Source organism: Cebus imitator, unplaced genomic scaffold (genome assembly GCF_001604975.1).
Source record: "Cebus imitator isolate Cc_AM_T3 unplaced genomic scaffold, Cebus_imitator-1.0 Scaffold381, whole genome shotgun sequence".
Lineage (NCBI taxonomy): Eukaryota > Metazoa > Chordata > Mammalia > Primates > Cebidae > Cebus > Cebus imitator.
The window spans coordinates 1,107,121-1,128,729 of NW_016107696.1; the positions used below are offsets into that span (position 1 = coordinate 1,107,121).

Here is a 21,609-nt window from a genome sequence, read left to right on the forward strand (position 1 = left end):
GTCAAGAGAGGACTAAAGTCTCCATGAAGTTAATATGCTGGACATGCTCATGTAAACCCTCATGAGCCACAAAACTGGGGAAGAGGGACTTTTCCTGGGTTACCTTATTCGGCACCTTTGCTGTAGAACCCATGCCAAGTCTTCATAAGTTTTATAGGAAAATGGATTATTCGTGGCGCTTACTCAGTTTGTTCTTTAATCTATGGGCTTCTTTGAGATTTCCTATTCAGAGTCCCTTAACTTGTAGCGGAGAGACACGGGGGAAAAAAGTATTTCTTCTTTTTGTCTGTACAATGTCATTTTTATTTTTCTTATTCTAATGCCATCATCCTTATCTCTATTTATGAGATATCCTGAGAGGGTCAAGAAAAAAAATCACTTTTGGTCCCTCCAGGGCCCTTATTCCTTATCAGTCATTTGGCCCTTCCTTATTTAAGGTACTTTGATACACTCTAGTCATGTTATACAGTTACTTGCTGAGTGGTAGGTATCTGATTTGTGAGGATGTGACACTTATTAAAGGTTTTTGCACTTGGACTCCTCCTCTGCCCACCCCCCTGGAGTTGGTGTCACCTTTCCCTAGTTGGATAGCCACAAGCTGATCCTGGCCAGTGGAGCCTAGAGTAAGGAGGATGCTCAGGGAACCACCTGGGATGACATCTCAGTCCCACTGCCCTCCATTCCTGATGGCCTTATGCCATCTATATGCCATGTACAGATCAGCTCATTTTGCTTCAGACATTTTCTTTTCACCAATCAATATACATCCTCTTCACTCCATTTCCTCTTTTAATCTCCCAGTCCTTGTCAAGATAATCAATAACCCTTGCCTATCATCTATGCAAAATTCTTAATCTAATTCCCTAAACTCTTCAACTTAAGGTCAGTTTTCTTTAAGCATTACTATTGAAGCTATAAATTTAAAAAATTAATAAAGAATTTGAGCATTTCTGAAGAAATTCTAAAGAATTTTAAATTCTAAATTTTAGAATTTTAAGTTCTAGAGAAAAGAATTTTATATATACTATGCAAACATATGTATATGTCCCTATGTAAAACAAGACATTTTCAACTTAGTATTTTACTTAATCAGCTTTGTTATATCAATACTGTGCCTTAATGAGTTTTCATTATTTCAGTCATTTATTGGTTAAGAATGTCTTCATGGATTAGCTTGGAAGGGGTTTCCTACCATTTGCATTATTTCTATAGGAAGTACATTCTTAATTTCAAAAAATTAAATTGGAAGTGAAGTTTTGATTTTTTTAAAACTATTTTAAGTTGAAGATGACCCATTTATGCTGTTATTTTCAAGAAGAGAAACTATTAATACGAATCAATATGTTTTCTGAGTCAGACAAAAGGTAAAAAGATTATGAGGGAAGAGGCTCATTATTTTGATACATTTTTTTTCTAATTAGAAAAACTGCCATCAGAGCAAGATCAATGAGGACACGTTTCCTTTAGTTCGTTTAGCTTACTTGATGTTTGCTTTGCAGTAACACCAGCTGGCGTGAGGTAATTCACTGTAATTAGAGCTGCCGGTGACAGTTGGGCAATTCGGAGAGAGGCATTTGTCAACAAGTTCTACTTTAGACAAGGAGCAGGAGAAAAACTGGAATCTTCTGCAGGGATGGCTTGCCTGCTCCCAAACGAAGTAGGCAAAGTTTATATTCATCCTCTCATTGCCACATTGGGAGCCGCTCTCCTTGCCTTGGCGTTAGATCCTTTCTGTGATCTGCCTCCTGGTTACTCCAGAATGTTCGACTCAGCCTCACATTTCCTTCTGTGTTTCCCAGGATAGGCCCAGACCTTGAGTCTGTCTTTCAACAGAAGGTAATAGAGGCTTCTTCTCTTGACTTTAGATCCTTTCTGCAATCTGCCTCCTGGTTACCCCAGAATGTTCGATGTAGCCTCACATCTCCCTCTGTGTTTCCCAGGATAGGCCCAGACTTTGAGTCTGTCTCTCAATAGAAGGTAGCATAGGCTTCTTCTCTAGGCTGTAAACTCTACGAGTGAGATCCAAATCTGTCTCTTCTTCTTGTGGTCCACAGTGTGTAACACAGAGCCTTTAGTAGAGCCAGCCATATTAACTGAATAATAAATGAGAGTGAATGAATGAATGAGTGAATGTAAGTGTGTACATCTTCATTTGTAGGGGGTAGCACTCATCCTATCTATTTTTCAATAGATTTTACTTACAAGAAAAAAAAGCTACATTTTAAGAATTGTATACATCTAAATGAGGACAATATCTTAATAATCCAAAAGGGGAAAAACCTTTTAACTGTATAATTTCAGCCATTACAGACAAGCAGAGAGGGACAGAGAAATCTAATTTGGTGAACTTTCTTAATTGTACTACATTAACTGCCGCTTACTTCACCCACTGGGAACAGCTAGCCTATGTAGATTCTAAACAATCTTACTAATAATCATCCATTAAAAATATAAGAAACAGAGGCCAGGTGCGGTGGCTCATGCCTCTAATCCCAGCACTTTGGGAGGCTGAGGCGGGTGGATCACCTGAGGTTGGGAGTTCAAGACAAGCCTGACCAACATGGAGAAACCCAGCCTTTATTTAAAAAATACAAAATTAGCCGGGCTTGGTGGTACATGCCTGGAATCCCGGCTACTCGGGAGGCTGAGGCAGGAGAATTACTTGAACCTAGGAGGTGGAGGTTGCAGTGAGCCGAGATTGCGCCATTGCACTCCAACCTGGGAGTGCAAGAGCAAAACTCCGTCTCGATAAATAAATAAAATAGGAAAGAGAAGTTCATTCAATACTTACTGCTATCTTTTGTGAGATTGGGGAAGTGTTTCTATAGGGGAAAAGCTGATAAACATTATTTACGTATGAGGTTCCCGGGTCCTAAGAATGATATAATGAAATAATAGTCAGTTACTGAGCTCCTGTTACATACTAGGTACTATACTGATAATTTTACATACATTATTTAATTTGTGCAATCCAACAGCAAATGTTATTTCAATTTTGTTGGTGAAGAAATTAAAGTTTAGAAAGAGAGCACACGGCATTCTATCCTAGTGATGTGTGTTATTTTCTGTGAAAATTTTACCCCTCCGTCCAGGTCTTAAAGAAAGGTAGTGTCATCTTGTAAACTTATATTTCACAAATATAAACTTGGATATGAGAAATTGGAGGGATATGAGAAATGCATTATTTTCTTTGGAGAAGAAAATACTAGCTAATATCTATTTCAATATTAAATTCAGTCATTAGTTTATACCACCTAAAGTATTTGTGTTAATATACTTACTGTTGTTTTTAAAAATCATTTTCAAGCTGTAAAAAAGGGCTCCTATGACATGGTATCTACGCTGATCAAACACAACACTAGCCTAGACCAGCCCTGTGTCAAGCGATGGTCAGCAATGCATGAAGCCGCCAAGCAAGGCCGAAAAGACATCATAGCTCTGCTGCTAAAACATGGAGGCAATGTCCACCTGAGAGATGGATTTGGAGTCACACCCTTAGGCGTTGCTGCCGAGTTTGGTCACTGTGATGTGTTAGAACATCTAATCCACAAAGGTATGTGAAAAGGAGTTACAGTTTTCTGACTTTTGTCCTGCCTCTCAAGCTCTCCTTTTCGATATTCCTCACTCTTCCTTCCCTGAATGTAACTAGGGGAGATCCTCTTCCTCTCCTGAATGGAACTTGGCATCAGGCTTTCATACCTGATCCCTCAATAGATCCTGACTCTACAACTCAGCTAAGCCCTATACCTTGTGACCTACAAATCTACAAGCCCAGTCCTGATTGCTCTCTCTAGGGACAGTTCAATCTGCATATAGATGGCTCATCAGGGCCTCGGGCTTATCTGCTCCTAAACGGAATTCCTCCTGTTTTTCTACTTTTCTGGTGTGATAATTTCTCTCATCATGATCTCTAATTCCTCCATCATAGGCTTTCTTAAATCCAATCAGTTGCAAAGTCTTGTGGTGTTTCTCTTGTCGTCTCATTACAATCTATCTGCCATCCTGGTCAGGTCCCTCAATCCTCCCTGGACCAGTGCAAATGCTTTCTAACCATTTTCTGGGTTTCTAGTCTCCCATCAGAGAATCATAGTAAATACTGCAACTTGGTTCCTCTCCCTCAAGGGCAGCTACCATAGTGTCAACTAGTCAAAAAAATAATCCCTATTACATAATCTCCAATTGTTTTACCACATTTATCCCTTACTGCTCCTATCTTGTATCCTACACTCCAGTCAAAATACACAAGCAGTATTCCCAAACGTATCTTGCATTCCTTCTCTCTGGGTTTAGGTCAGGTCTTTGCCTTCATTTCTTCAGCACAATTCAAAGTCAATCTCTTGAGACACCTCCCTGAATCCTTTCCTAATTCTTTACAACAGATTGTGACATTGCTGTCCTTTATACAACTACAGAACCATGAGTTAAGGAGACCTAACTCCTAAACTGGTTGAGCCATTATTCATGTGAGACCCTAGCCTTGTTCCTTAAATACCTGGCCCTCAGCGTCCTCATCTGCAAATGAATGCTAGCATCACATGATTCCCAGTGATTCTCTATGGGAAAAAGACTAATATTTTTGAGGTCTCCCACTATAGCCACATTTAATTATCAAATAAGCCATGTGAAGTAGGCCGTATTAATCTTTCACAGATGTGGAGTTGGAGGTGCATGGAAGTAAACAGCTTGTCCCCAGCTCTCACCATAAGCAGCAGAGCCTCTGTCCTCTACATCATGTCTCTTTGTCCTAACGTCACTGGAAAATCATACAGTTTGTACTGTCTGATATTTTGTTTCATTTCCCCTCTAAGCTCCTTAGAGTAGTCACACTCATTCATCTTAGGGTCACACACACTGATTGCACATAGAGGGCAATAAAGTATTTGTTAATACTTTATTAACTCTAAGTATTTGCTAAGTTAAAATAGAGTAGGCCGGGTACCATGGTTCATGCCTGTAATCCCAGCACTTCAGGAGGCAGAGGTGGATAGACCACTTGAGGCCTGGAGTTGGAGACCACCCTGGCCAACATGGTGAAATCCTGTGGTGGCACATGCCTGTAATCCCAGCTACTTAGGAGACTGAGGCAGGAGAACTGCTTAAACCTGGGAGGCAGAGGCTGCAGTGAGCTGATTATACCACTACACTCCAGCCTAGTCGACAGAGTGAGACTGTCTCAAAATAAAACAAAACAAAACCCAAAAAGCTATTGCCTTTCAATTAAAAAGTCTAATGAGCCTTTTTTGGAAGAATTTACCCATCATAAAAATTGATTTCGTTTCTCTCATGTTTTTTGGCCTAAAAATTTTTTAATAAAACGAAGCATGCTGCATGCATGAGTGTTGATTGAAAATATAGAAAACATGGAGGTCTTAATTCCATACTTTTTAAGTCCTAACCAGAAAGGAACTCAAGAAGTTGTTTTTTAGGGGATTGTTTAAACAATACCATCCAGTTATGATTATGCCACATGTTTTCTTCTGCCAGGTGGTGATGTGCTTGCTCTGGCGGATGATGGGGCGTCGGTGCTGTTTGAGGCAGCAGGAGGTGGCAATCCTGACTGCATTTCCCTCCTGCTGGAATATGGAGGAAGTGGAAATGTACCTAACCGAGCAGGGCATCTTCCTATACACCGAGCTGCCTATGAGGGGCATTATCTGTGAGTGATAAATTATAGGGTAATTGAGTTAAAAACGCAAATTTGTATATACAGTACAATCACAAGTCTATATATAATACCTTTCAAAATCCAAAGAGCAGGAGGTGAAATCTTCACATTTTAATGCTTCATCTTTAGCTGCTTAGAACTTTTTTGATATTCCTGTAATTCCAAAAAAATGAATTTATAGTACTTTATAATGGAAAGAAATTTTCTTTTAAAAGGAATTAAGGCATAAGTGAGAATTCTGCACAAGCCACCCAAGAATGCCTTTCTGTTTACAAATGTATTTAACAAAAGGCTACAGTTTCTAAAAATTTTGTCCTTGACAAAGGATTACAATTTGTAACAATAGTGTCAGTGTTATTCCACTTATTTCCTAATATCTCCAGGATATTATAGTATAATGTCAAATATATTCTTGAATAGAAAAGTTCCATTGTAAGTTTAGAATTCTTTATTCCATACAAATGGTTGAATAGATTCTTAAATCACAAAATGTGCATAATTAACACATTGGTAGAAGTCTAGATCACTATATTAAATTACCCACCATGAGAAGATGGTTTTAGGCAATTAAATATATTTCATAGGCTCAAAAACTTTGAAGTAATTGGGCTTTATAGTTTTCAGTGGGCCGCTGGCTAAGTGGCCAGTGATGCGTAATTGATGCTAAGTGACATGTTGTTAGAGTTTACCTGGATTTACTCCCAGTGTTCATAAATTTGCACAGTAGGCACAAGAGATCAAGTTATCCTTGCCTGTGGCTCTCATACATGTCTAGCTGGTTAGTCAAGTGTGAAATTCACAACCATATCACATGTACTTAGAAACATAAACCATGGTTGGTTATCTCAACTGGACTGATGCAAGGTTGATGGAATACTAAAGACTCTTCTTTTGGCTAATAATTCAATTGCAAGTTATATGGAAGCAGACAATGTACAAGGTCAATATTAAAAAATAGATTGCGCAGGAATCAGTGAAAGGGGAATAATTCATGAGAATTCGAAAAGGCCCAAATTCTCATCCTTGCTCTACGTCTAACTGTGTGACCTTGGGCAATCATTTTGCCTCTCCAGACTTTAGATTATTCTTCTGTTAAATGAAGCAGCTGGACTAAATGACATCCAGGGTCACTTCCTATGACCCTGTGATCCTAATGGTCAAGATTACAAAGCACTCCTCTATGGCATTAGAAAAGCTTACTTTTCTTCTATATTTTTAAAAATAGTATTGGTTGCCTGGAAATATTATATTGTTCAGAGGAGAACTGGAAGAGGGCGAGGGTTCCTGAGGAACCACAATTCTAGGACAAAACATATAAGATGCAGTGTGTTTCCCAACAACATTTAGAACAGAAAGCTAAATCAAAACTGAGCTAAATTACACTAAACTAAATAGTTGTACCTCAGTAGACAGAAGTTAAATGTTTCAGCATAAGGTTATCTAGAGAAAATAAGGGAAACTGTACAATTTGCATTCACTTACCTAACAAGAACAGTTTATTTAATTTCTTGATTTTCTTTATGGTACGTAGATATTTGACTTTTTTCTTGTAGTGCACTGAAATATCTTATCCCGGTAACATCTAAAAATGCAATTCGGAAAAGTGGGCTAACACCAATTCACTCAGCGGCAGATGGACAAAACGCACAGTGTCTAGAACTGCTCATTGAAAATGGCTTTGATGTCAATACCCTACTTGCCAACCACATTTCCCAGAGCTATGACGATGAGAGGAAGACTGCGCTGTATTTTGCCGTTTCTAATAATGACGTTCGTTGCACAGAAGTCCTTCTGGCTGCAGGTGCAGACCCAAACTTAGATCCCCTCAACTGTCTGCTTGTGGCAGTGAGGGCCAATAATTATGAAATTGTCCGGCTGCTTCTCTCCCATGGAGCTAATGTCAATTGTTACTTTATGCATGTGAATGACACTCGTTTCCCCAGTGTCATTCAGTATGCCCTAAATGACGAGGTAATGCTGAGGCTATTGCTGAATAATGGCTATCAAGTGGAGATGTGCTTTGACTGCATGCATGGTGACATCTTTGGAAATTCATTTGTGTGGTCAGAGATAGAGGAAGAGGTGCTGCCAGGATGGACATCTTGTGTAATAAAAGATAACCCGGTGAGTTATGCCTTATCTGCTTTATATTGGGTCATCAAGCTAATTTAGTACACATTCATTCATTTAGGAATGTTACAAGAAAGAAAATAAACTCTAATTTTTCTATTTTTCTTCTTCAATTTTTGTTTGCAACGATATGTGATATAAGCATAAATCTAGAATCTAGCCCCTCTGCCCCCCTCAAAAAGAGGTTCATTTTTTCTTGACTTGAAAACTGAATGTAAAAGAATGTGAAATGTATGCAATTAGTCACTTCTGCCTGTTTAGTGGACTATTCGGGCCCCAGATGGAAAGAAGCATGATTCCTCCATGCTTTGCTATCTACAGTCACATCAGAGCGAGGCGAGTCTTCAGGGCTGGTGGTTTCACAGAAAGAAGCAAACAATTTATTTTTAATTTTTGTTCATTACAAGGAGGGATCTTTTATTTTCTGTAATAAGACAAAGAGTAATGTTTTCATAACACAATTGAGTGTTTATGTACATGGCATATTAAAAATACTACTAAATTAAATTTTATCAATTCTCTCAGTTCTGTGAGTTTATTACAGTTCCTTGGATGAAGCACTTGGTAGGCAGAGTTACTCGAGTACTAATAGATTACATGGATTATGTTCCTCTGTGTGCTAAACTGAAGTCTGCACTAGAAGTACAGAGAGAATGGCCAGAAATCCGTCAAATACTAGGTAAAAACCAGAAGTTTTGCCTACAGTTTTTAAATTAAGAACATATATGGGGGAAGTTCTTAATCTCTTCTTTGATATTTTTTCTATGCTACTCTACTACATTTCCAGAATTATCTGGGTTTTAAAATCATCCTTAACACTTCCTCTGTGGTAAGATACATATTTTCATTTTTCTTTATATTTTCCAACTTTGTAATTGTATAATGAGTAACAAAATAGCTATATTAACATTCTGATTACAATTCATTTTTAAAATTAACTTCCATAATATCACACAATATGTAGACTGCAAGCTCCATGTGGGTAGGGATCTGCTTTGTTTCTCGTTATATTCGCAAGGCTTAGCATAAGGCCTAGTAAGTACAGTTCAATAAATAGGGAGTAAATGAATGAACAAAAAGGATTAGAATTACTCTTTTTGACCTGCTTTCTCTGAGGTCTTTATTGACAAAATCCTACCATCAAAGGTTAGTATTTATAGACAGGCCATTTTTTCTTTTCTAGGTGAAAGTTTATCATGAAAATGAATCATACAAGTTTCAATGAATGTACATTTTAAAATAATTCAAATACAAATAGAAACCAGAAAAATATCATAGATTTGAGATGGTTTCACTTACAAAATAAGAGTTTGGAAAAATAAGCTTTCAAAACCTAGTTGGACATCAATTTCACAAAGCCTAAAGAATTATACAACTTTATATGACATTTAAGTCATTTGACATTCTTAATATACCTGAATCAGACTTTCTGTGGAATTAGTTCTATAACAGAAGAGACTCTGAGGCAATCAAAACAGGAAACTTGGAGAATCTGATGAGTAATATAGTATTGTTAGCCTAGAAACTGAGCTCTGGGGTCAGATAGACCTAGAATGAGATGAAATTCTGGCCTTGCCTAGAAGTAGGATTGCTAGATTATAAAGCACAGTGTAATTCAGGACTGATGTTTTCATGAAAAAGGGCAACAATTTATTGTTACAATTTTTGTTTTTTTAAGTGAAGGAGGATTTTTTTATTTCCTATAAAAAGACCAAGATAGCCATTCTAGTTGTGTGACTTTGAGCAAATTACTTATTCTTTTTATGTCTAGGTTTTCCCATTGCAAAGTAGATGTAGGATAGTATTAACTTTATAAAGTTGTAGTGAGACTATAAAGAAATAATGCATATGAGGTGCTTAGTGTCTAGAACATTTAAATTATATAATAAATTTGGTTTTAAAACTAAAGTATTAACATTTTTATGTTTTTATTGCATGGTAAGTTTATGTGAGATACCTGAAATGTATATGTAAAGTGTGCTATGAAATATTGTAGAGTTAAATAGTATCATGCCTATTTTTTACAAAGAAAAAGCTAAGGCTAAAAGAGATTACAAAATAGTATAGACCCTATGCATTCTTGAAAACCACCTCTCAAAGTTCCCTTCCTGAACTTAAAGCCTGCATTGAGAGCAAAATCAAAAATTGATCAGGACAGAAACAAGAAAGGACCCACAAAAAAGAGGGGGCGGCAAACAGAGCCAAGAAACCTCAGAAATCTAAGCACCATATTTTGGGTCATTGCAAGAAAATACTAGAGAAAGAAGCTCTGTAAAGTTAAAAGAGCTATCTGGAACCAAGCATCCTTCTAAAAATTCAAGAAAACTAAATGCAAACAAAAATGAGCAACAGAAAATATCACAGTCAAATCCCATAATAGTAAGAAAAAAATAGAACAGATTAATATCCCCACAAACAATGAATACGTAACAGAAAAATTACACTGTCAGAACAATCAAAATTCAAACCTCTATTTCAAAATAAGCCAAAAAGCATGAGGAAAATAATATAAGATATGGAAGAATAACATGAGTCAAAAATTTGAAAAATTTAGAAACCAGATAACAACTGAGGAAAGAATTAGGAATAAAAATTAGAAAAAAATTAATTTCAAATGTGAAGACTGAACAACTGGCAACACAGTTGACAATACATTGAGAGACAGAAAAGAGGCTATGGAAGAAAATTTTTAAATCAAATATAAATGAAGAAATAGATAAAAGGATTTTTAAGTGTATATATTTGTTCATTTCAATAGGTTTTGGGGAAACAGGTGGTGTTTGGTTACATGGATAAGTTGTTTGGTGGTGATTTCTGAGATTCTGGTGCACCCATCACCTAAGCAATGTACACTGTAGCCAATGTGGACTCTTTTATACCTGGCCCATCTTCCGCCCAAGCCCTCAAAGTCCATTGTATTATTCTTATGCCTTTGCATCCCTGTAGCTTAGATTTTTAAAAAAATTTGAAAGTTAAAAACATTGAAAACACACAATGAATAGTCAATATATGGATAATAGGACTCCTTAAAAAGGAAAACCAAATCAAGGGAACATAACAAATACAAAAACTTAGGCTTCAAGAAAAACCTTCTCTAATAAAAAAGAAAGATTTGAAACTATAATGTACAAAATACTATATCCTTTGGGCATGTAGACAAAAAGAATAGGTGACATATAAGAGGAAAAATGGATTATTATTAAGCTTTTTATCAACAATACTTCATGCCAAAAGAAAATGGAGTAACATATTTAAGGATCTCCACGGAAGGAAAACGTGAGCTACGGATGCTTACGTGTCAAAATTGACTTCCAATGATCAATGCAGACAAACTGCTGTCAGCATGCAAGAACTCAGGAAATATTGTTCCTCTTACTGACGTCTGAAGGGTCCACTAAAAAATGACCTTTAGACAACCCAAAATGTTTAGAGAGGTATCAATGTGAGGACTAGTATTAACAAGACTAGCATTAATCAGAATGCCAAGACTAAGTGAGAGTTAAAAGGGAGGAGATGCAATATGTAATGGTTATATGCTCTGATGAAATAGATAACAGCACAATTATTTATTTTTAAATATGAGTAAACAGATAAATAATATTTAATAAATTAAAACACATATTTTAAAATATCTTAAAATATTGATGGTGATATATTAATATTGTGCTGAGAATGATATATTCAGTAAATGAGTTATTAAGGAATATTTCCATTCCATTATTCCTTGTATCCTTGAAGCCAAGGATTGCCAGTGTGGCAGAAAAAAAAATACAAATGTAACAGAGAAGAGATTAAAGAAAAATCCTGTAGTCCTGAATTTGAATTAGAAGTAACAATATAAACTCATAAGCTGTTTTATCTTGAAAGTGTGTGTGTGTACATGTGGACTGTGCTGTGTGTGTGTGTGTGTGTGTGTGTGTTTGTGTGTCTGTTTACAGATGAGGCTTAGGAATAATGATAAACCCAGTAGTAATGAGCATTCCTACGTCACAGATTTTGGCCTGGAAATGCCATTTCCTACAAAAGAAACCAGGGTTTTTGCTGGAGGTTGTTTTGTTTTGTTTTTGAAAAATGGATGATTGCATCTGGAGAAGGAAATGAACAAGATGAACCTGGAACATCTGGTCATACCAGAAAGCAAAGAAACTCTTAAAAACTACATAATTCATGACAAAAGAATTCAGGGGCCAACTTGAAGAGGTTCCAACTGGCCAAAGATGAGACAATTTAAGTTTCAAAAAGGGTAATTATTTCAATGAATTGAAACCTATCTTGAAACATACGATTTGTGGGTTTTTTTTTTCTTTTTTACTTTCTTATTCCTTCAACTTGTATTTTAAGTTCACGGGTACAGATGCAGAATGTGCAGGTTTGTGACATAGGTAAACATGTACCATGGTAATTTGCTGCACAGATCATCCCATCACCTTGGTATTAAGTCCAGCATCCATTAGTTATTCTTCCAGATGCTCAAACTCCCCCCAGTCCCAACAGGCCCCACTGTGTGTTGTTCCCCTCCATGTGTTCATGTGTCATCATTCAGTTCCCACTTGTAAGTGAGAACATGCGGTGTTTGGTTTTCTGTTCCTGCACTAGTTTGCTGAGGAAATGGTTTCCAACTCCATCCGTGTCCCTGCAAAGGACGTATCTCAATCCTTTTTATAGCTGCACAGTATTCCATCATGTATATGTACCAATTTGTTTTTATCCAATCTATCACTGATGGGTATTTAGGTTGTTGATTCCATGTCTTTGCTATTGTTAATAGTGCTTCAATGAAAATACATGTGCATGTATCTTTATAATAGAATTATTTATTAAATATACAATTTTTAAAAAAACTGATCAGCTTCATAAGATAATAGAAAATCAACTCATTATCTTAAAAATTGATAAAAAAGAGGTAAGCATTTATTCTGCTTTACATATATATGTATATAAAATATATGCATATATATACATATATGCATATATGTGTGTGTGTGTGTGTGTGTGTGTGTGTATATATATATATATATATAATCTGTGACATTAGTAACTAAAGAGTAAATGAACAATAGCATCCCTTTATAAAAGTATTCTAAAAATGAAAAAGATATTATATCACCAATTTATTGCTCCCAATAAATTAATAGATGTAGTCAATGAGCATCAACAGCTGCTAATATGTAGCCCCCAAAGAATGAACCCAGAATCAGCTTTGTTTTGCCAAAGAGATCAGACCCGAGCCTGATCAAGTCTCTGGACCAAGTTATCAGTTTGCAAGAAATACAGAAGACAGTGGGACATGGAACTGCACCATGAAAATGCAATCAGCAGAGTTCAGGCTGTGGGAAACTACAGGGCATTTGGGTTCTTCAAAGATTAATTCAAAAGACAAGAGGGGGATGGAGAGAATAACCTGCAGATTATTAGAAACTTAAAGGAAATAGCAAAAATTTAAAAAATATATTGTCAATACTGTAGTGCAGGGATAGTGAACTTACATGATGAAACTCTGAAGAAACTGATTACAAGTCAGAATAGTAGTTATTTATGGCAGGGGAAAGAAAGAAAGATAGAAGAATTATAGATGAATTTCTTGGTTGTCTGACAAAGTTCTATGTCCTATAGACCTAGGAGGTGATTAAAGATGTTCAGCTAATAATTACTTATATAACATGAAACTATACATATGTACTTTATTTTGCAATAAAGAGTAAACTCTAAAAAAACCTTATTTTTTAGCTTGGTGACTGCAAGGGGGAGAAAAACGCTGAGGCTTAGATAAATTAATTTCTCAAAGTAATAGACATAGAAAACAACAAAGTAAAGATTTGAATCCTTGTTTGTCTTACTTGAAAAAACACAGACTCTTTCTATAATACCATTGTACTTCCTGTCATAGAATAGATTTTGCTTCTAAGGGGAAATTAATTGCTCACTTTTTTTTTTTTTTGCAAAATAATTACCAATTCTGATGACTTTGGAAAGACACTTCAAGTAAGAATAATGCCAGGAAGTTTTATTTATTTATTTATTTATTTATTTTTTTTTTAATTGTTTCTGGCATACATTATTGCAACTGGGGTAGAAGCCAGTTGATTGCTATGAGTGTGATTAACCACTGGATGTCAGGAGTCCTCCAGCTATCTATAAGGCAGCATATTTGTTAGGAAAAAAAATTGCATTTTTTTAGGTGGATTTTTTTTTTCTCCTTATTTTGGTAATAATGTTGCATCAATAATTTTTGAGAACATTGTTTTTAATTTAAAAAAGATAAATTATTGATATCATCAAATGTAATATGGATGTGATCATGTTTATTATTGCACTGAATGATAGTTAATATTTATTGAATGGTTACAATGTACCAGGCACTTTTCTAATACTTTACATGATTTGTTTAATCTTCAAACAACTGTATGAGATAAATACTGTTGTTATCCTTATTTCACAGATGAGAATACTAAACTCGCAGACATTAAGCGATTTGCCCAAGGTCACACAAAATGAGAGGCAGAGCTAGTTTAGTCCAAGCTGATGTGGCCCAGAGCCACATCTAAGCCTGAATGCTATGCTGCTCCTTCATTTGTTCATATTGCTGCTATAAAATATCAATCTTGCAATTATAATATAGACAAAGTAAGAATTGAAAATATCATCAGATATTTAAATAATTTTAGTATATTTTTGAGAATATACAAGGTTTAAGTATCAGACTCTGGAAACAAACTCCAGGCTGGATTATTCATGATAAATGGAATCATCTGCATCAATGTTTCATGGATAATTATTTATCAGACAGATTGGTAGGAGAAAGAAAGTAAAGAAATATACAATACTTAGCTCTAAAAAAATAAAGAAGAGATGTGGGCATTTGCTTTCTTAAGTCCATGTATTCATTCCACAAATTCTAGCTGAATACCTACTATGAGCCAGGCTCCCTTCCTGGCACAGACACCGACTAAATTTCTGTCCTCATGGAGCTGACATTCTAAAGGAGTAGACTGGAATATTCAATTACAATTTGAATTTCTCTTAAAATCACCAGTTGCTAAAGTGTGCATGCATGTTTTTCAGAATACGCTATTCATGTTATTTTGAAATAGTCATATCTTAGAGGTCAATCCACTATTTTAAAAAAAATTTTGCTTATTTTCCCCATATCTTTTAGAGAATCCTTGTTCATTGAAGCATTTGTGTCGGTTAAAAATTCGAAGACTTATGGGACTCCAGAGACTCTGCCAGCCAGCCTCAATGGAGAAGCTTCCTCTACCACCAGCTATTCAAAGATACATATTATTTAAAGAGTATGATCTCTATGGACAAGAGCTAAAGTTGCCATAATATTTTAAAATGTGATTTTAAAAAATATTTTGAAATGTGATTCCCTCAGATAATTTCTTGGAACCATTTTACATCCTTAATTGTAAAGTGTATTTAAATTTGTTGACAATTTTATAGGTGGATCATGTGTTCCTATGGGGAACACCATGATCTGTGTCTTTAAAGACATTTACATTTTTTAAAGATAGTATTTTCAACTTAGATTTGTATCTTTGTCTTCAGACTCTCCCTATCAAGTGGCTCCTGCAATATCCACAATCAAGTCTCTATGACAGATAACCACTTTCTCAAACCCACATCTCCTTCCAGTCGCTGACCTGATTCTCCTGTCTTTCAAGGTCTTGCTGTGTAAAAGAGCTCCTCCTGCCTTAAGTTCACACATTGTGATCTGGCATCTGCCCCTATACTGCTTTTCTCAAGGTCCCTGACAATCTCTTTGTTGCTAAATCCAGTGAACATTCTTCAGTCCCTCTTCCAGTTGATTCCTGCAGCATCCGACATTGTTGCCTGTTTCCTCCCTGAAATGATACCTCTTTCCCTGTTTCTTACAAAACCTTGATCTCTTGGGTGTCCTCCCATCTTCCTGGACGCTCTGTCTCTGGCTTTTTTCTGCCTAGCACATCTCTAGCGAATCTTTTAGTCTCATATCTTAAGCCCTTTTTGCTTTTGCTTTGTTCTTTATGTTTTGTATCCTAAACCTCTTTGCTTTGTTCTCTGGGAAGTTTTATCCACATCCATGGTCTTAATCATTTTGCTAGAGACTACAAAATTTCTATCCAAAACTCAGCTCTTTCTCTCATGTGCTTCCGACCTATGTAGACAATTGGCCTAATGAACATTTGAACACAAAGACAGACATGTCCCCAGATGAACTCACTACCTTACTCCACAAAAAAAAAAAAAAGCTATTTCTCCTTCATTCTCTAGCTCAATAGTTAGTACAATGCTCAATTCAGTTTCTGAAGAAAAAAGGCTGGACATCAGACTTCACCATCCCATTTCCTCACCCAATAAGACAAATCACCAAATCCTATTAAGTTCATCTCCTGAAGTCATCCTCCACTCAGCCCTCCTGCCCCCTGATTTGGCCATAAGTCTATTACCTTCTTTTTCCTGGGTTAATACAATGCTGCTTATCTGACTCCCCTGCCTCTGACTTGCCCTGTCCCAAACACTGCCTACATACAGCCTCTCAGAATAGTCTTTTACAAATATAATAGAGTTTCACTTCTCTGCTTAAGATCATTCCCATTGCTCTTAGGTTAGAGTCCAAAGTTCTTACTTGAACTTTCATAATCTAACTCCTGCCTTTTTCTTTAGTGTCATCTCTGGATGTCTCCCTTTCTTCCCTTCCCTTGAACCTTCTAGAATTTTATTTCTTAAAAGTGATTCCCAAACTTTAAGGTGTCATATACCAATAGGTTTTGTTGTGTTAATTTTTTAAAAAGACTGTTTAAAATATACCATCTACTATCGCCATCATTTCATAAAAGAGGGTCATTTTAATGGCAGAAAATAAGATGGTTATAAATTCAGTTATTCAAGTTGAATGACTTTTGCTTCAACTTGAAGACCTCACACTGTTCTCATTTCCCCACTGATGAGTGAGAATTTCACTGTGGGCCATCAAATATCTGAGGACCTTTGTATGGGGAATCACTGCTGCAGAATAGACCATGCTCTCTTTGAACCTCAGGGTCTTTGTTTTTCCTTCTCTCACCCGGAACTCTCTTTCCACTTTTCTTCACCCTTTCACCTGATCAACTCCCACTTACTCCATAGATCTGAGCTGAGATGTAGCTTCCTCTAGGATGGGAAGCCCCAGCACGGAACTTGTCATGCTATATTATAGGCGCCTGTGTTCCCTGCTGTCTTCCCACTAGACTGTAAGCTCTACGATGCCAGGTTCTGTGTTTGTCTTGTTTTCCAGTGCTTTCTCAGGGCCAAACACATTCCCTAGAGCACAGAGTTCAATAAATATTTGTTGAAATATGTTGAATAAGTGACAAAAATAATCAGTGACCTCATGGTGAAATAATAGCTTTAAATTTCTGAGTGAGTTATGTCATCTTGATAATGTAATTATTTATGTTATTATTTTTAGATTTTAATAGTGTATTTTTCTTATATTTATTTTTATCTTATTACTGTATTCTTTCAACAGTAATATCTCACTGCTCTGTAAAGTTTTCAAGTTATATTTAGCTTTAGTTACCTTTGAAAGATAAATAGGTATGAAAAAAAACCCTGTAAAATTAGGGCTATAATTTAATTTCTTATATTCCCTAGAGGATATGTTTTATACATAAGTTAAACTGTAATATGTTTATCTTTAATTGTAACATTCTGTATACAGGATTTTATGATTCTTGTGTTGCACTCTTAGATGTGGTTAAAATGTATTGTCATCTAAATATATTGTTCTAATAAATAAAAAATCATATTGTGGTTATAAGTCTGCTTTATGATACTTCATATATTAGACTTCTGCTTACTAAAGCTTTGACATTTTCTTTGATATATGTTTATGTAGATAATATTCAAGAAATACTTCGATATAAACATATGAATTAACTGCACATGCTGTGGGTTTTTAAAAGCGTTTTTTTTTTTGGCATTTGTAAAGCAAGGGAAAAATGTATCTTATGAAAAAGAAGCAATTGCTGTATCTAAATCAAATTTGGTCTTTTACTCACCACATTTTGGGCTTTTCTAGCAGTGTTTTTGTTTTTGAGATGGCTGGATGGAAAAAGGAATTAATTTCCATCTCATGAGGACTCTGTTTCTTCTAGAGTATGTCACTCTATCCGGGAAAGGGAACAGCTGCTCCTTCCCAGTCAGCACTGGGAGAAGCCAAACATTCTACAGTGGAGCCTGTCTAACCACTGTGGAATCAACATGGCAGAGTCTGGATGTCATCTTCCCCCATGCTGCCAAGATGTCTGTGCCTGTTTTAGTCCCTGTGGATTTTGTTTCGTATCACACAGAGAGTCTGGGTGGAAAAAAGCAGATCTGAACTCTCATTAAGTGTGTTTTGTTTATTTTTCCATAGGCCATCATTAAATAGGATCTCCATTTCCAGCTAAAGATAATTTTAAGAAGGACACTGAAACCAGGTGCCTCCTGAAGAATATGGTTTAATCATTTTAACTAGTCACAGAACATGTTTCCTGGTATTAGGATGTCAATACAGAAGATATGAAAATGATTATATCAATGTGCAGCAAATATTCATAGGCAACACCACCTTTAATGCAGGCTTTTGAACAACCAGAGCATGGAAACTCTAACAAGGTGGAGGATCTTATGACCCAGAGAACATACATAGCCTTTCTATTGTCATTGACCTTTTACCAGAAATAACTAAGCAAATTTTGGTTTCAAGTCGCATACTCTTATGTATATAACCACCTTCCAGTCAGAAATTACTTAGGAATATAAAAATTATAAGCTGCTTCAGCAACATGAACGCAGCTGGAGGCCATAACCCTACAAGAATTAATGCAGGAATAGAAACCAACTACCACATGTTCTTACCTATAAGTGGAAGCTAAACATTGAGTATACATGGGCATAAAGATGGGAACAATCGATACTGTGGACGACTAGAGGGAGAAGGGAGGAGGGCAGAAGTGGGGGAGGAGGGAGTAGCAGGGAGGAGGGAGGATGGGGGAGGGGATGAGGGTAAGGGGGGAAGGGAGAAAGGGGGAGGGGTGGGAATAGGGCAGAATGGGGAAGGGAGAGGAGGTGAAGGGCAGAAGTGGGGAGGGAGAGGGGGAAGGGGAAAGGCAGCAGTGGGGAGGAGGAGGGCAGAAGTGTGGGGGGAGGGGAGGGCAGAAGTGGGGAGGGGTTGAAAAACTACCTAATGGGAACTATGCTTACCACTTGAGTGAAGGAATCCATATCCCAAACCTCAGCATCATGCAATACACCCATGTAATAAACCTTCACATGCACCCCTGTATCTAAAATAAATATTGAAATTATTTTTAAAAAATATAAGCTGCTTCAAGTGTTTTTATGAAACAAAATGCACATTATAGAAATATATGCACACAAGTACATGACATATACATATATACACATAAACAAACACACATGCATTGTAGTATGGCATTTATTGCAGTACTGTAGGTAATGCAGTGGGCAAGGACACATACTTTGTACTTAAATAGGTATGTTAAGTGGAATAAGCCAGGCACAGAAAGACATATCTCACTTATATGTAGAATCTAAAAAAAGCAAACTCACGGAAGCAGAAAGTAAAATGGTGGCCACCAGGAGCCGGGAGGTGAGGGGATTCAGGAGATGCTGGTCAAAGGATACACAATTTCAGGAGAAATAAGTTTGAGAAATTCATTGTACAACATGGTGACAATAATTAAAATAGTGCATTGTATATTTGAAAACCTCTAAGACAGTAGATTTTGTGTTCTCTTTACAAAAAAAGTGTGTGAGGTAATGAATATGTTAATTTGCTCAACGTAGCCATTTTATAATATATATATACACTTCAAAGCATCATGTTATATACTTTAAATACATACAATTGTTGTCAATTTGAAAAACAGAAAAGATACCAAAACAGGTATCAATTACTTTTACAGTGTGTTAAGTTTATATAGATAAATAGTATCATTAAAATATAAAATAAAAACAGACTCTGAATCATTTTGAACCAGGCTTTGCAAATTATTTGCTGGTTGGTTTTGGACAAGACATGAGCTGTCTAAAGTACTATATCCAATATAGAGTAAATGCACGTGAAACCTGATCTCTTACCACTATTACCACAGAGTGGCAGTGCGAATGTCAGAACTGCAAAAGTCAAGAACCTTGGTCTTATGGTACATGGCTGTAGACTGTCATTACATCTGAAAATACAAAAAAAAAAAAAATCGTTAGGAATGTATTGACATCTCACTGTCATTTCAAAATACTTTGACAATATTCACGGAATGAAAACTTGCAGAGAATTGTCTCTAGGCAGTAAAACCCCATATATTCTTTTCCTTAGTAAAGCCTTAATGATCAGTTGTTGACAAGGGAAGCAAGGGCTTCTCAGGGGAGAAGATGAGTAGAAGGAATAGATTTATTTGACCTCAGTGCCCTGAGTTGTGTAACCTCAGGGAATGCTGGAGATGTCTGGGGATTTGCTGTTTTGGGAAAGAGACAGTTCAGTAATTTGAATCTGAGCACTGGGAGCGCCTGAGTTCTAATGCTGCATTAGCCAATGATTCTACCAGAGGCACTTGACTGGTACTCACATTCTGTGCTTCAGACTCCAGGAAACTGGGAACAGCCATTGCTCTTGCTCTGGAAATCTTCCATGAATCTTTCTGGAATCTCTCAATGAGATTTAAGATAAAACTTCTTGGAAGCATCCTATACGGCTGGATCAGGTAGAAAGTATGGAAGGCGCTAAATGTGATACTTACCTTTGGATTGAGTGCGTGTGAGACACCAGTAGCCAGTTCTTTCTGTTTGAAGCCAAGTCCGCACTATTTTCTCATGGCAACTAGTTTTTAGGTTTTGTGGAAGTTAAATATCCAGGCATGACATTCAGTGGTCAGAAATTGCATGTTCTTTGTAACTGCTATGTTTCTGAGTGTCTGAATACCCCTAAATATATGGTTACCCAAATTGGTTTAATACCATTTCAATGAAACAACAGTTTTAATCACCTTCAACTGGAGGCTGCCAACATTTGCTTAGGCTTTCCTTTGACTTACCGGAACCTCTCAACCTGAGCTCGACTCTGCACCCAGTCCTCTCACTGGGGGCCTGCCCTGCACAGTTACCTGAAGTACCCAAGAAGCTAAATTGAGTCTGTGAGTTGGAGGGTGCCCTGATTAAATCAGAACTTCAACTATAGTGATTTGCATACTTCCTACAATGATTATTCTAGAGTATCTAAAGACCCTCTCTTCAACAGTAAACCTTATTTGAAAATCAGTAAACCTTATTTGTATACTTCCTACAATGATTCTAGAGTATTTAAAGACCCTCTCTTCAACAGTAAACCTTATTTGACAATTTAAAAATAATGTTTAAAATACAAATACATTTAGGAGAGGTAGAATGGTATCTGAACTTTTTTTAAAATAATGGACTTTGATAAGGGAAAAAGGATGAGAATCCCAAGTCCATAGAAGAAAAGTATAGATATTTTCTACAACCGAAAGGTTTAATAATTTGTTCTATGAATATGGATAATATCTTGAAAAACATCTAGTCCATTTGAATACACCTGGAAAGACTATTGCAATAATGTCTTTCATTTGTCCTGGGTTTTAAAGTTTGCAAAGAATTTCACATACATCATCTCACTTGATTCTTACAACCACTCTAGGAACAGGAGAAGGAAGGGGTTAATTATCTCTACTCTATAGATAAGAGAATAAATCTGATAGTTAACTAAAGTAGTAAATGTCAGAGCTAGGACTTGACTCCAAATCCCAAGCTCTTTCCATACCATCATTTTT

The 21,609-nt window shown here is 36.4% G+C and overlaps 1 protein-coding gene and 1 long non-coding RNA gene across 9 annotated transcripts in view; one reads left to right on the forward strand and one right to left on the reverse strand.

The window, feature by feature from the left end:
* Window positions 1–7,260, reverse strand: part of LOC108288667 — a 29,771-nt gene extending 22,511 nt beyond the window's left edge. Inside the window, exons 1-4 of the long non-coding RNA XR_005196738.1 lie at window positions 7,148–7,260; window positions 5,737–5,818; window positions 2,792–2,872; window positions 1,482–2,093 (exon numbers count right to left, since the gene is read on the reverse strand). This is a non-coding gene — a long non-coding RNA (uncharacterized LOC108288667). The remainder of the gene's footprint in view (window positions 1–1,481; window positions 2,094–2,791; window positions 2,873–5,736; window positions 5,819–7,147) is intronic.
* Window positions 1–18,291, forward strand: part of ASB15 (ankyrin repeat and SOCS box containing 15) — a 37,619-nt gene extending 19,328 nt beyond the window's left edge. For 4 of the 8 annotated variants that reach the window (XM_017507644.2, XM_017507642.2, XM_017507643.2 and 1 more), the window contains 5 exons: window positions 3,308–3,553; window positions 5,485–5,656; window positions 7,219–7,789; window positions 8,321–8,474; window positions 14,952–16,028. In XM_017507644.2, the coding sequence (XP_017363133.1) occupies window positions 3,308–3,553; window positions 5,485–5,656; window positions 7,219–7,789; window positions 8,321–8,474; window positions 14,952–15,124 (1,316 nt within the window). In that variant the 3' untranslated portion in view covers window positions 15,125–16,028. Of the gene's footprint in view, window positions 1–3,307; window positions 3,554–5,484; window positions 5,657–7,218; window positions 7,790–8,320; window positions 12,039–14,951; window positions 16,029–18,176 lie in introns of those variants that run through there. The other 4 variants (XR_005196737.1, XM_017507651.2, XM_017507653.2 and 1 more) reach the window with 4 other exon arrangements.
* The last annotated feature ends 3,318 nt before the right edge of the window (window positions 18,292–21,609 follow it).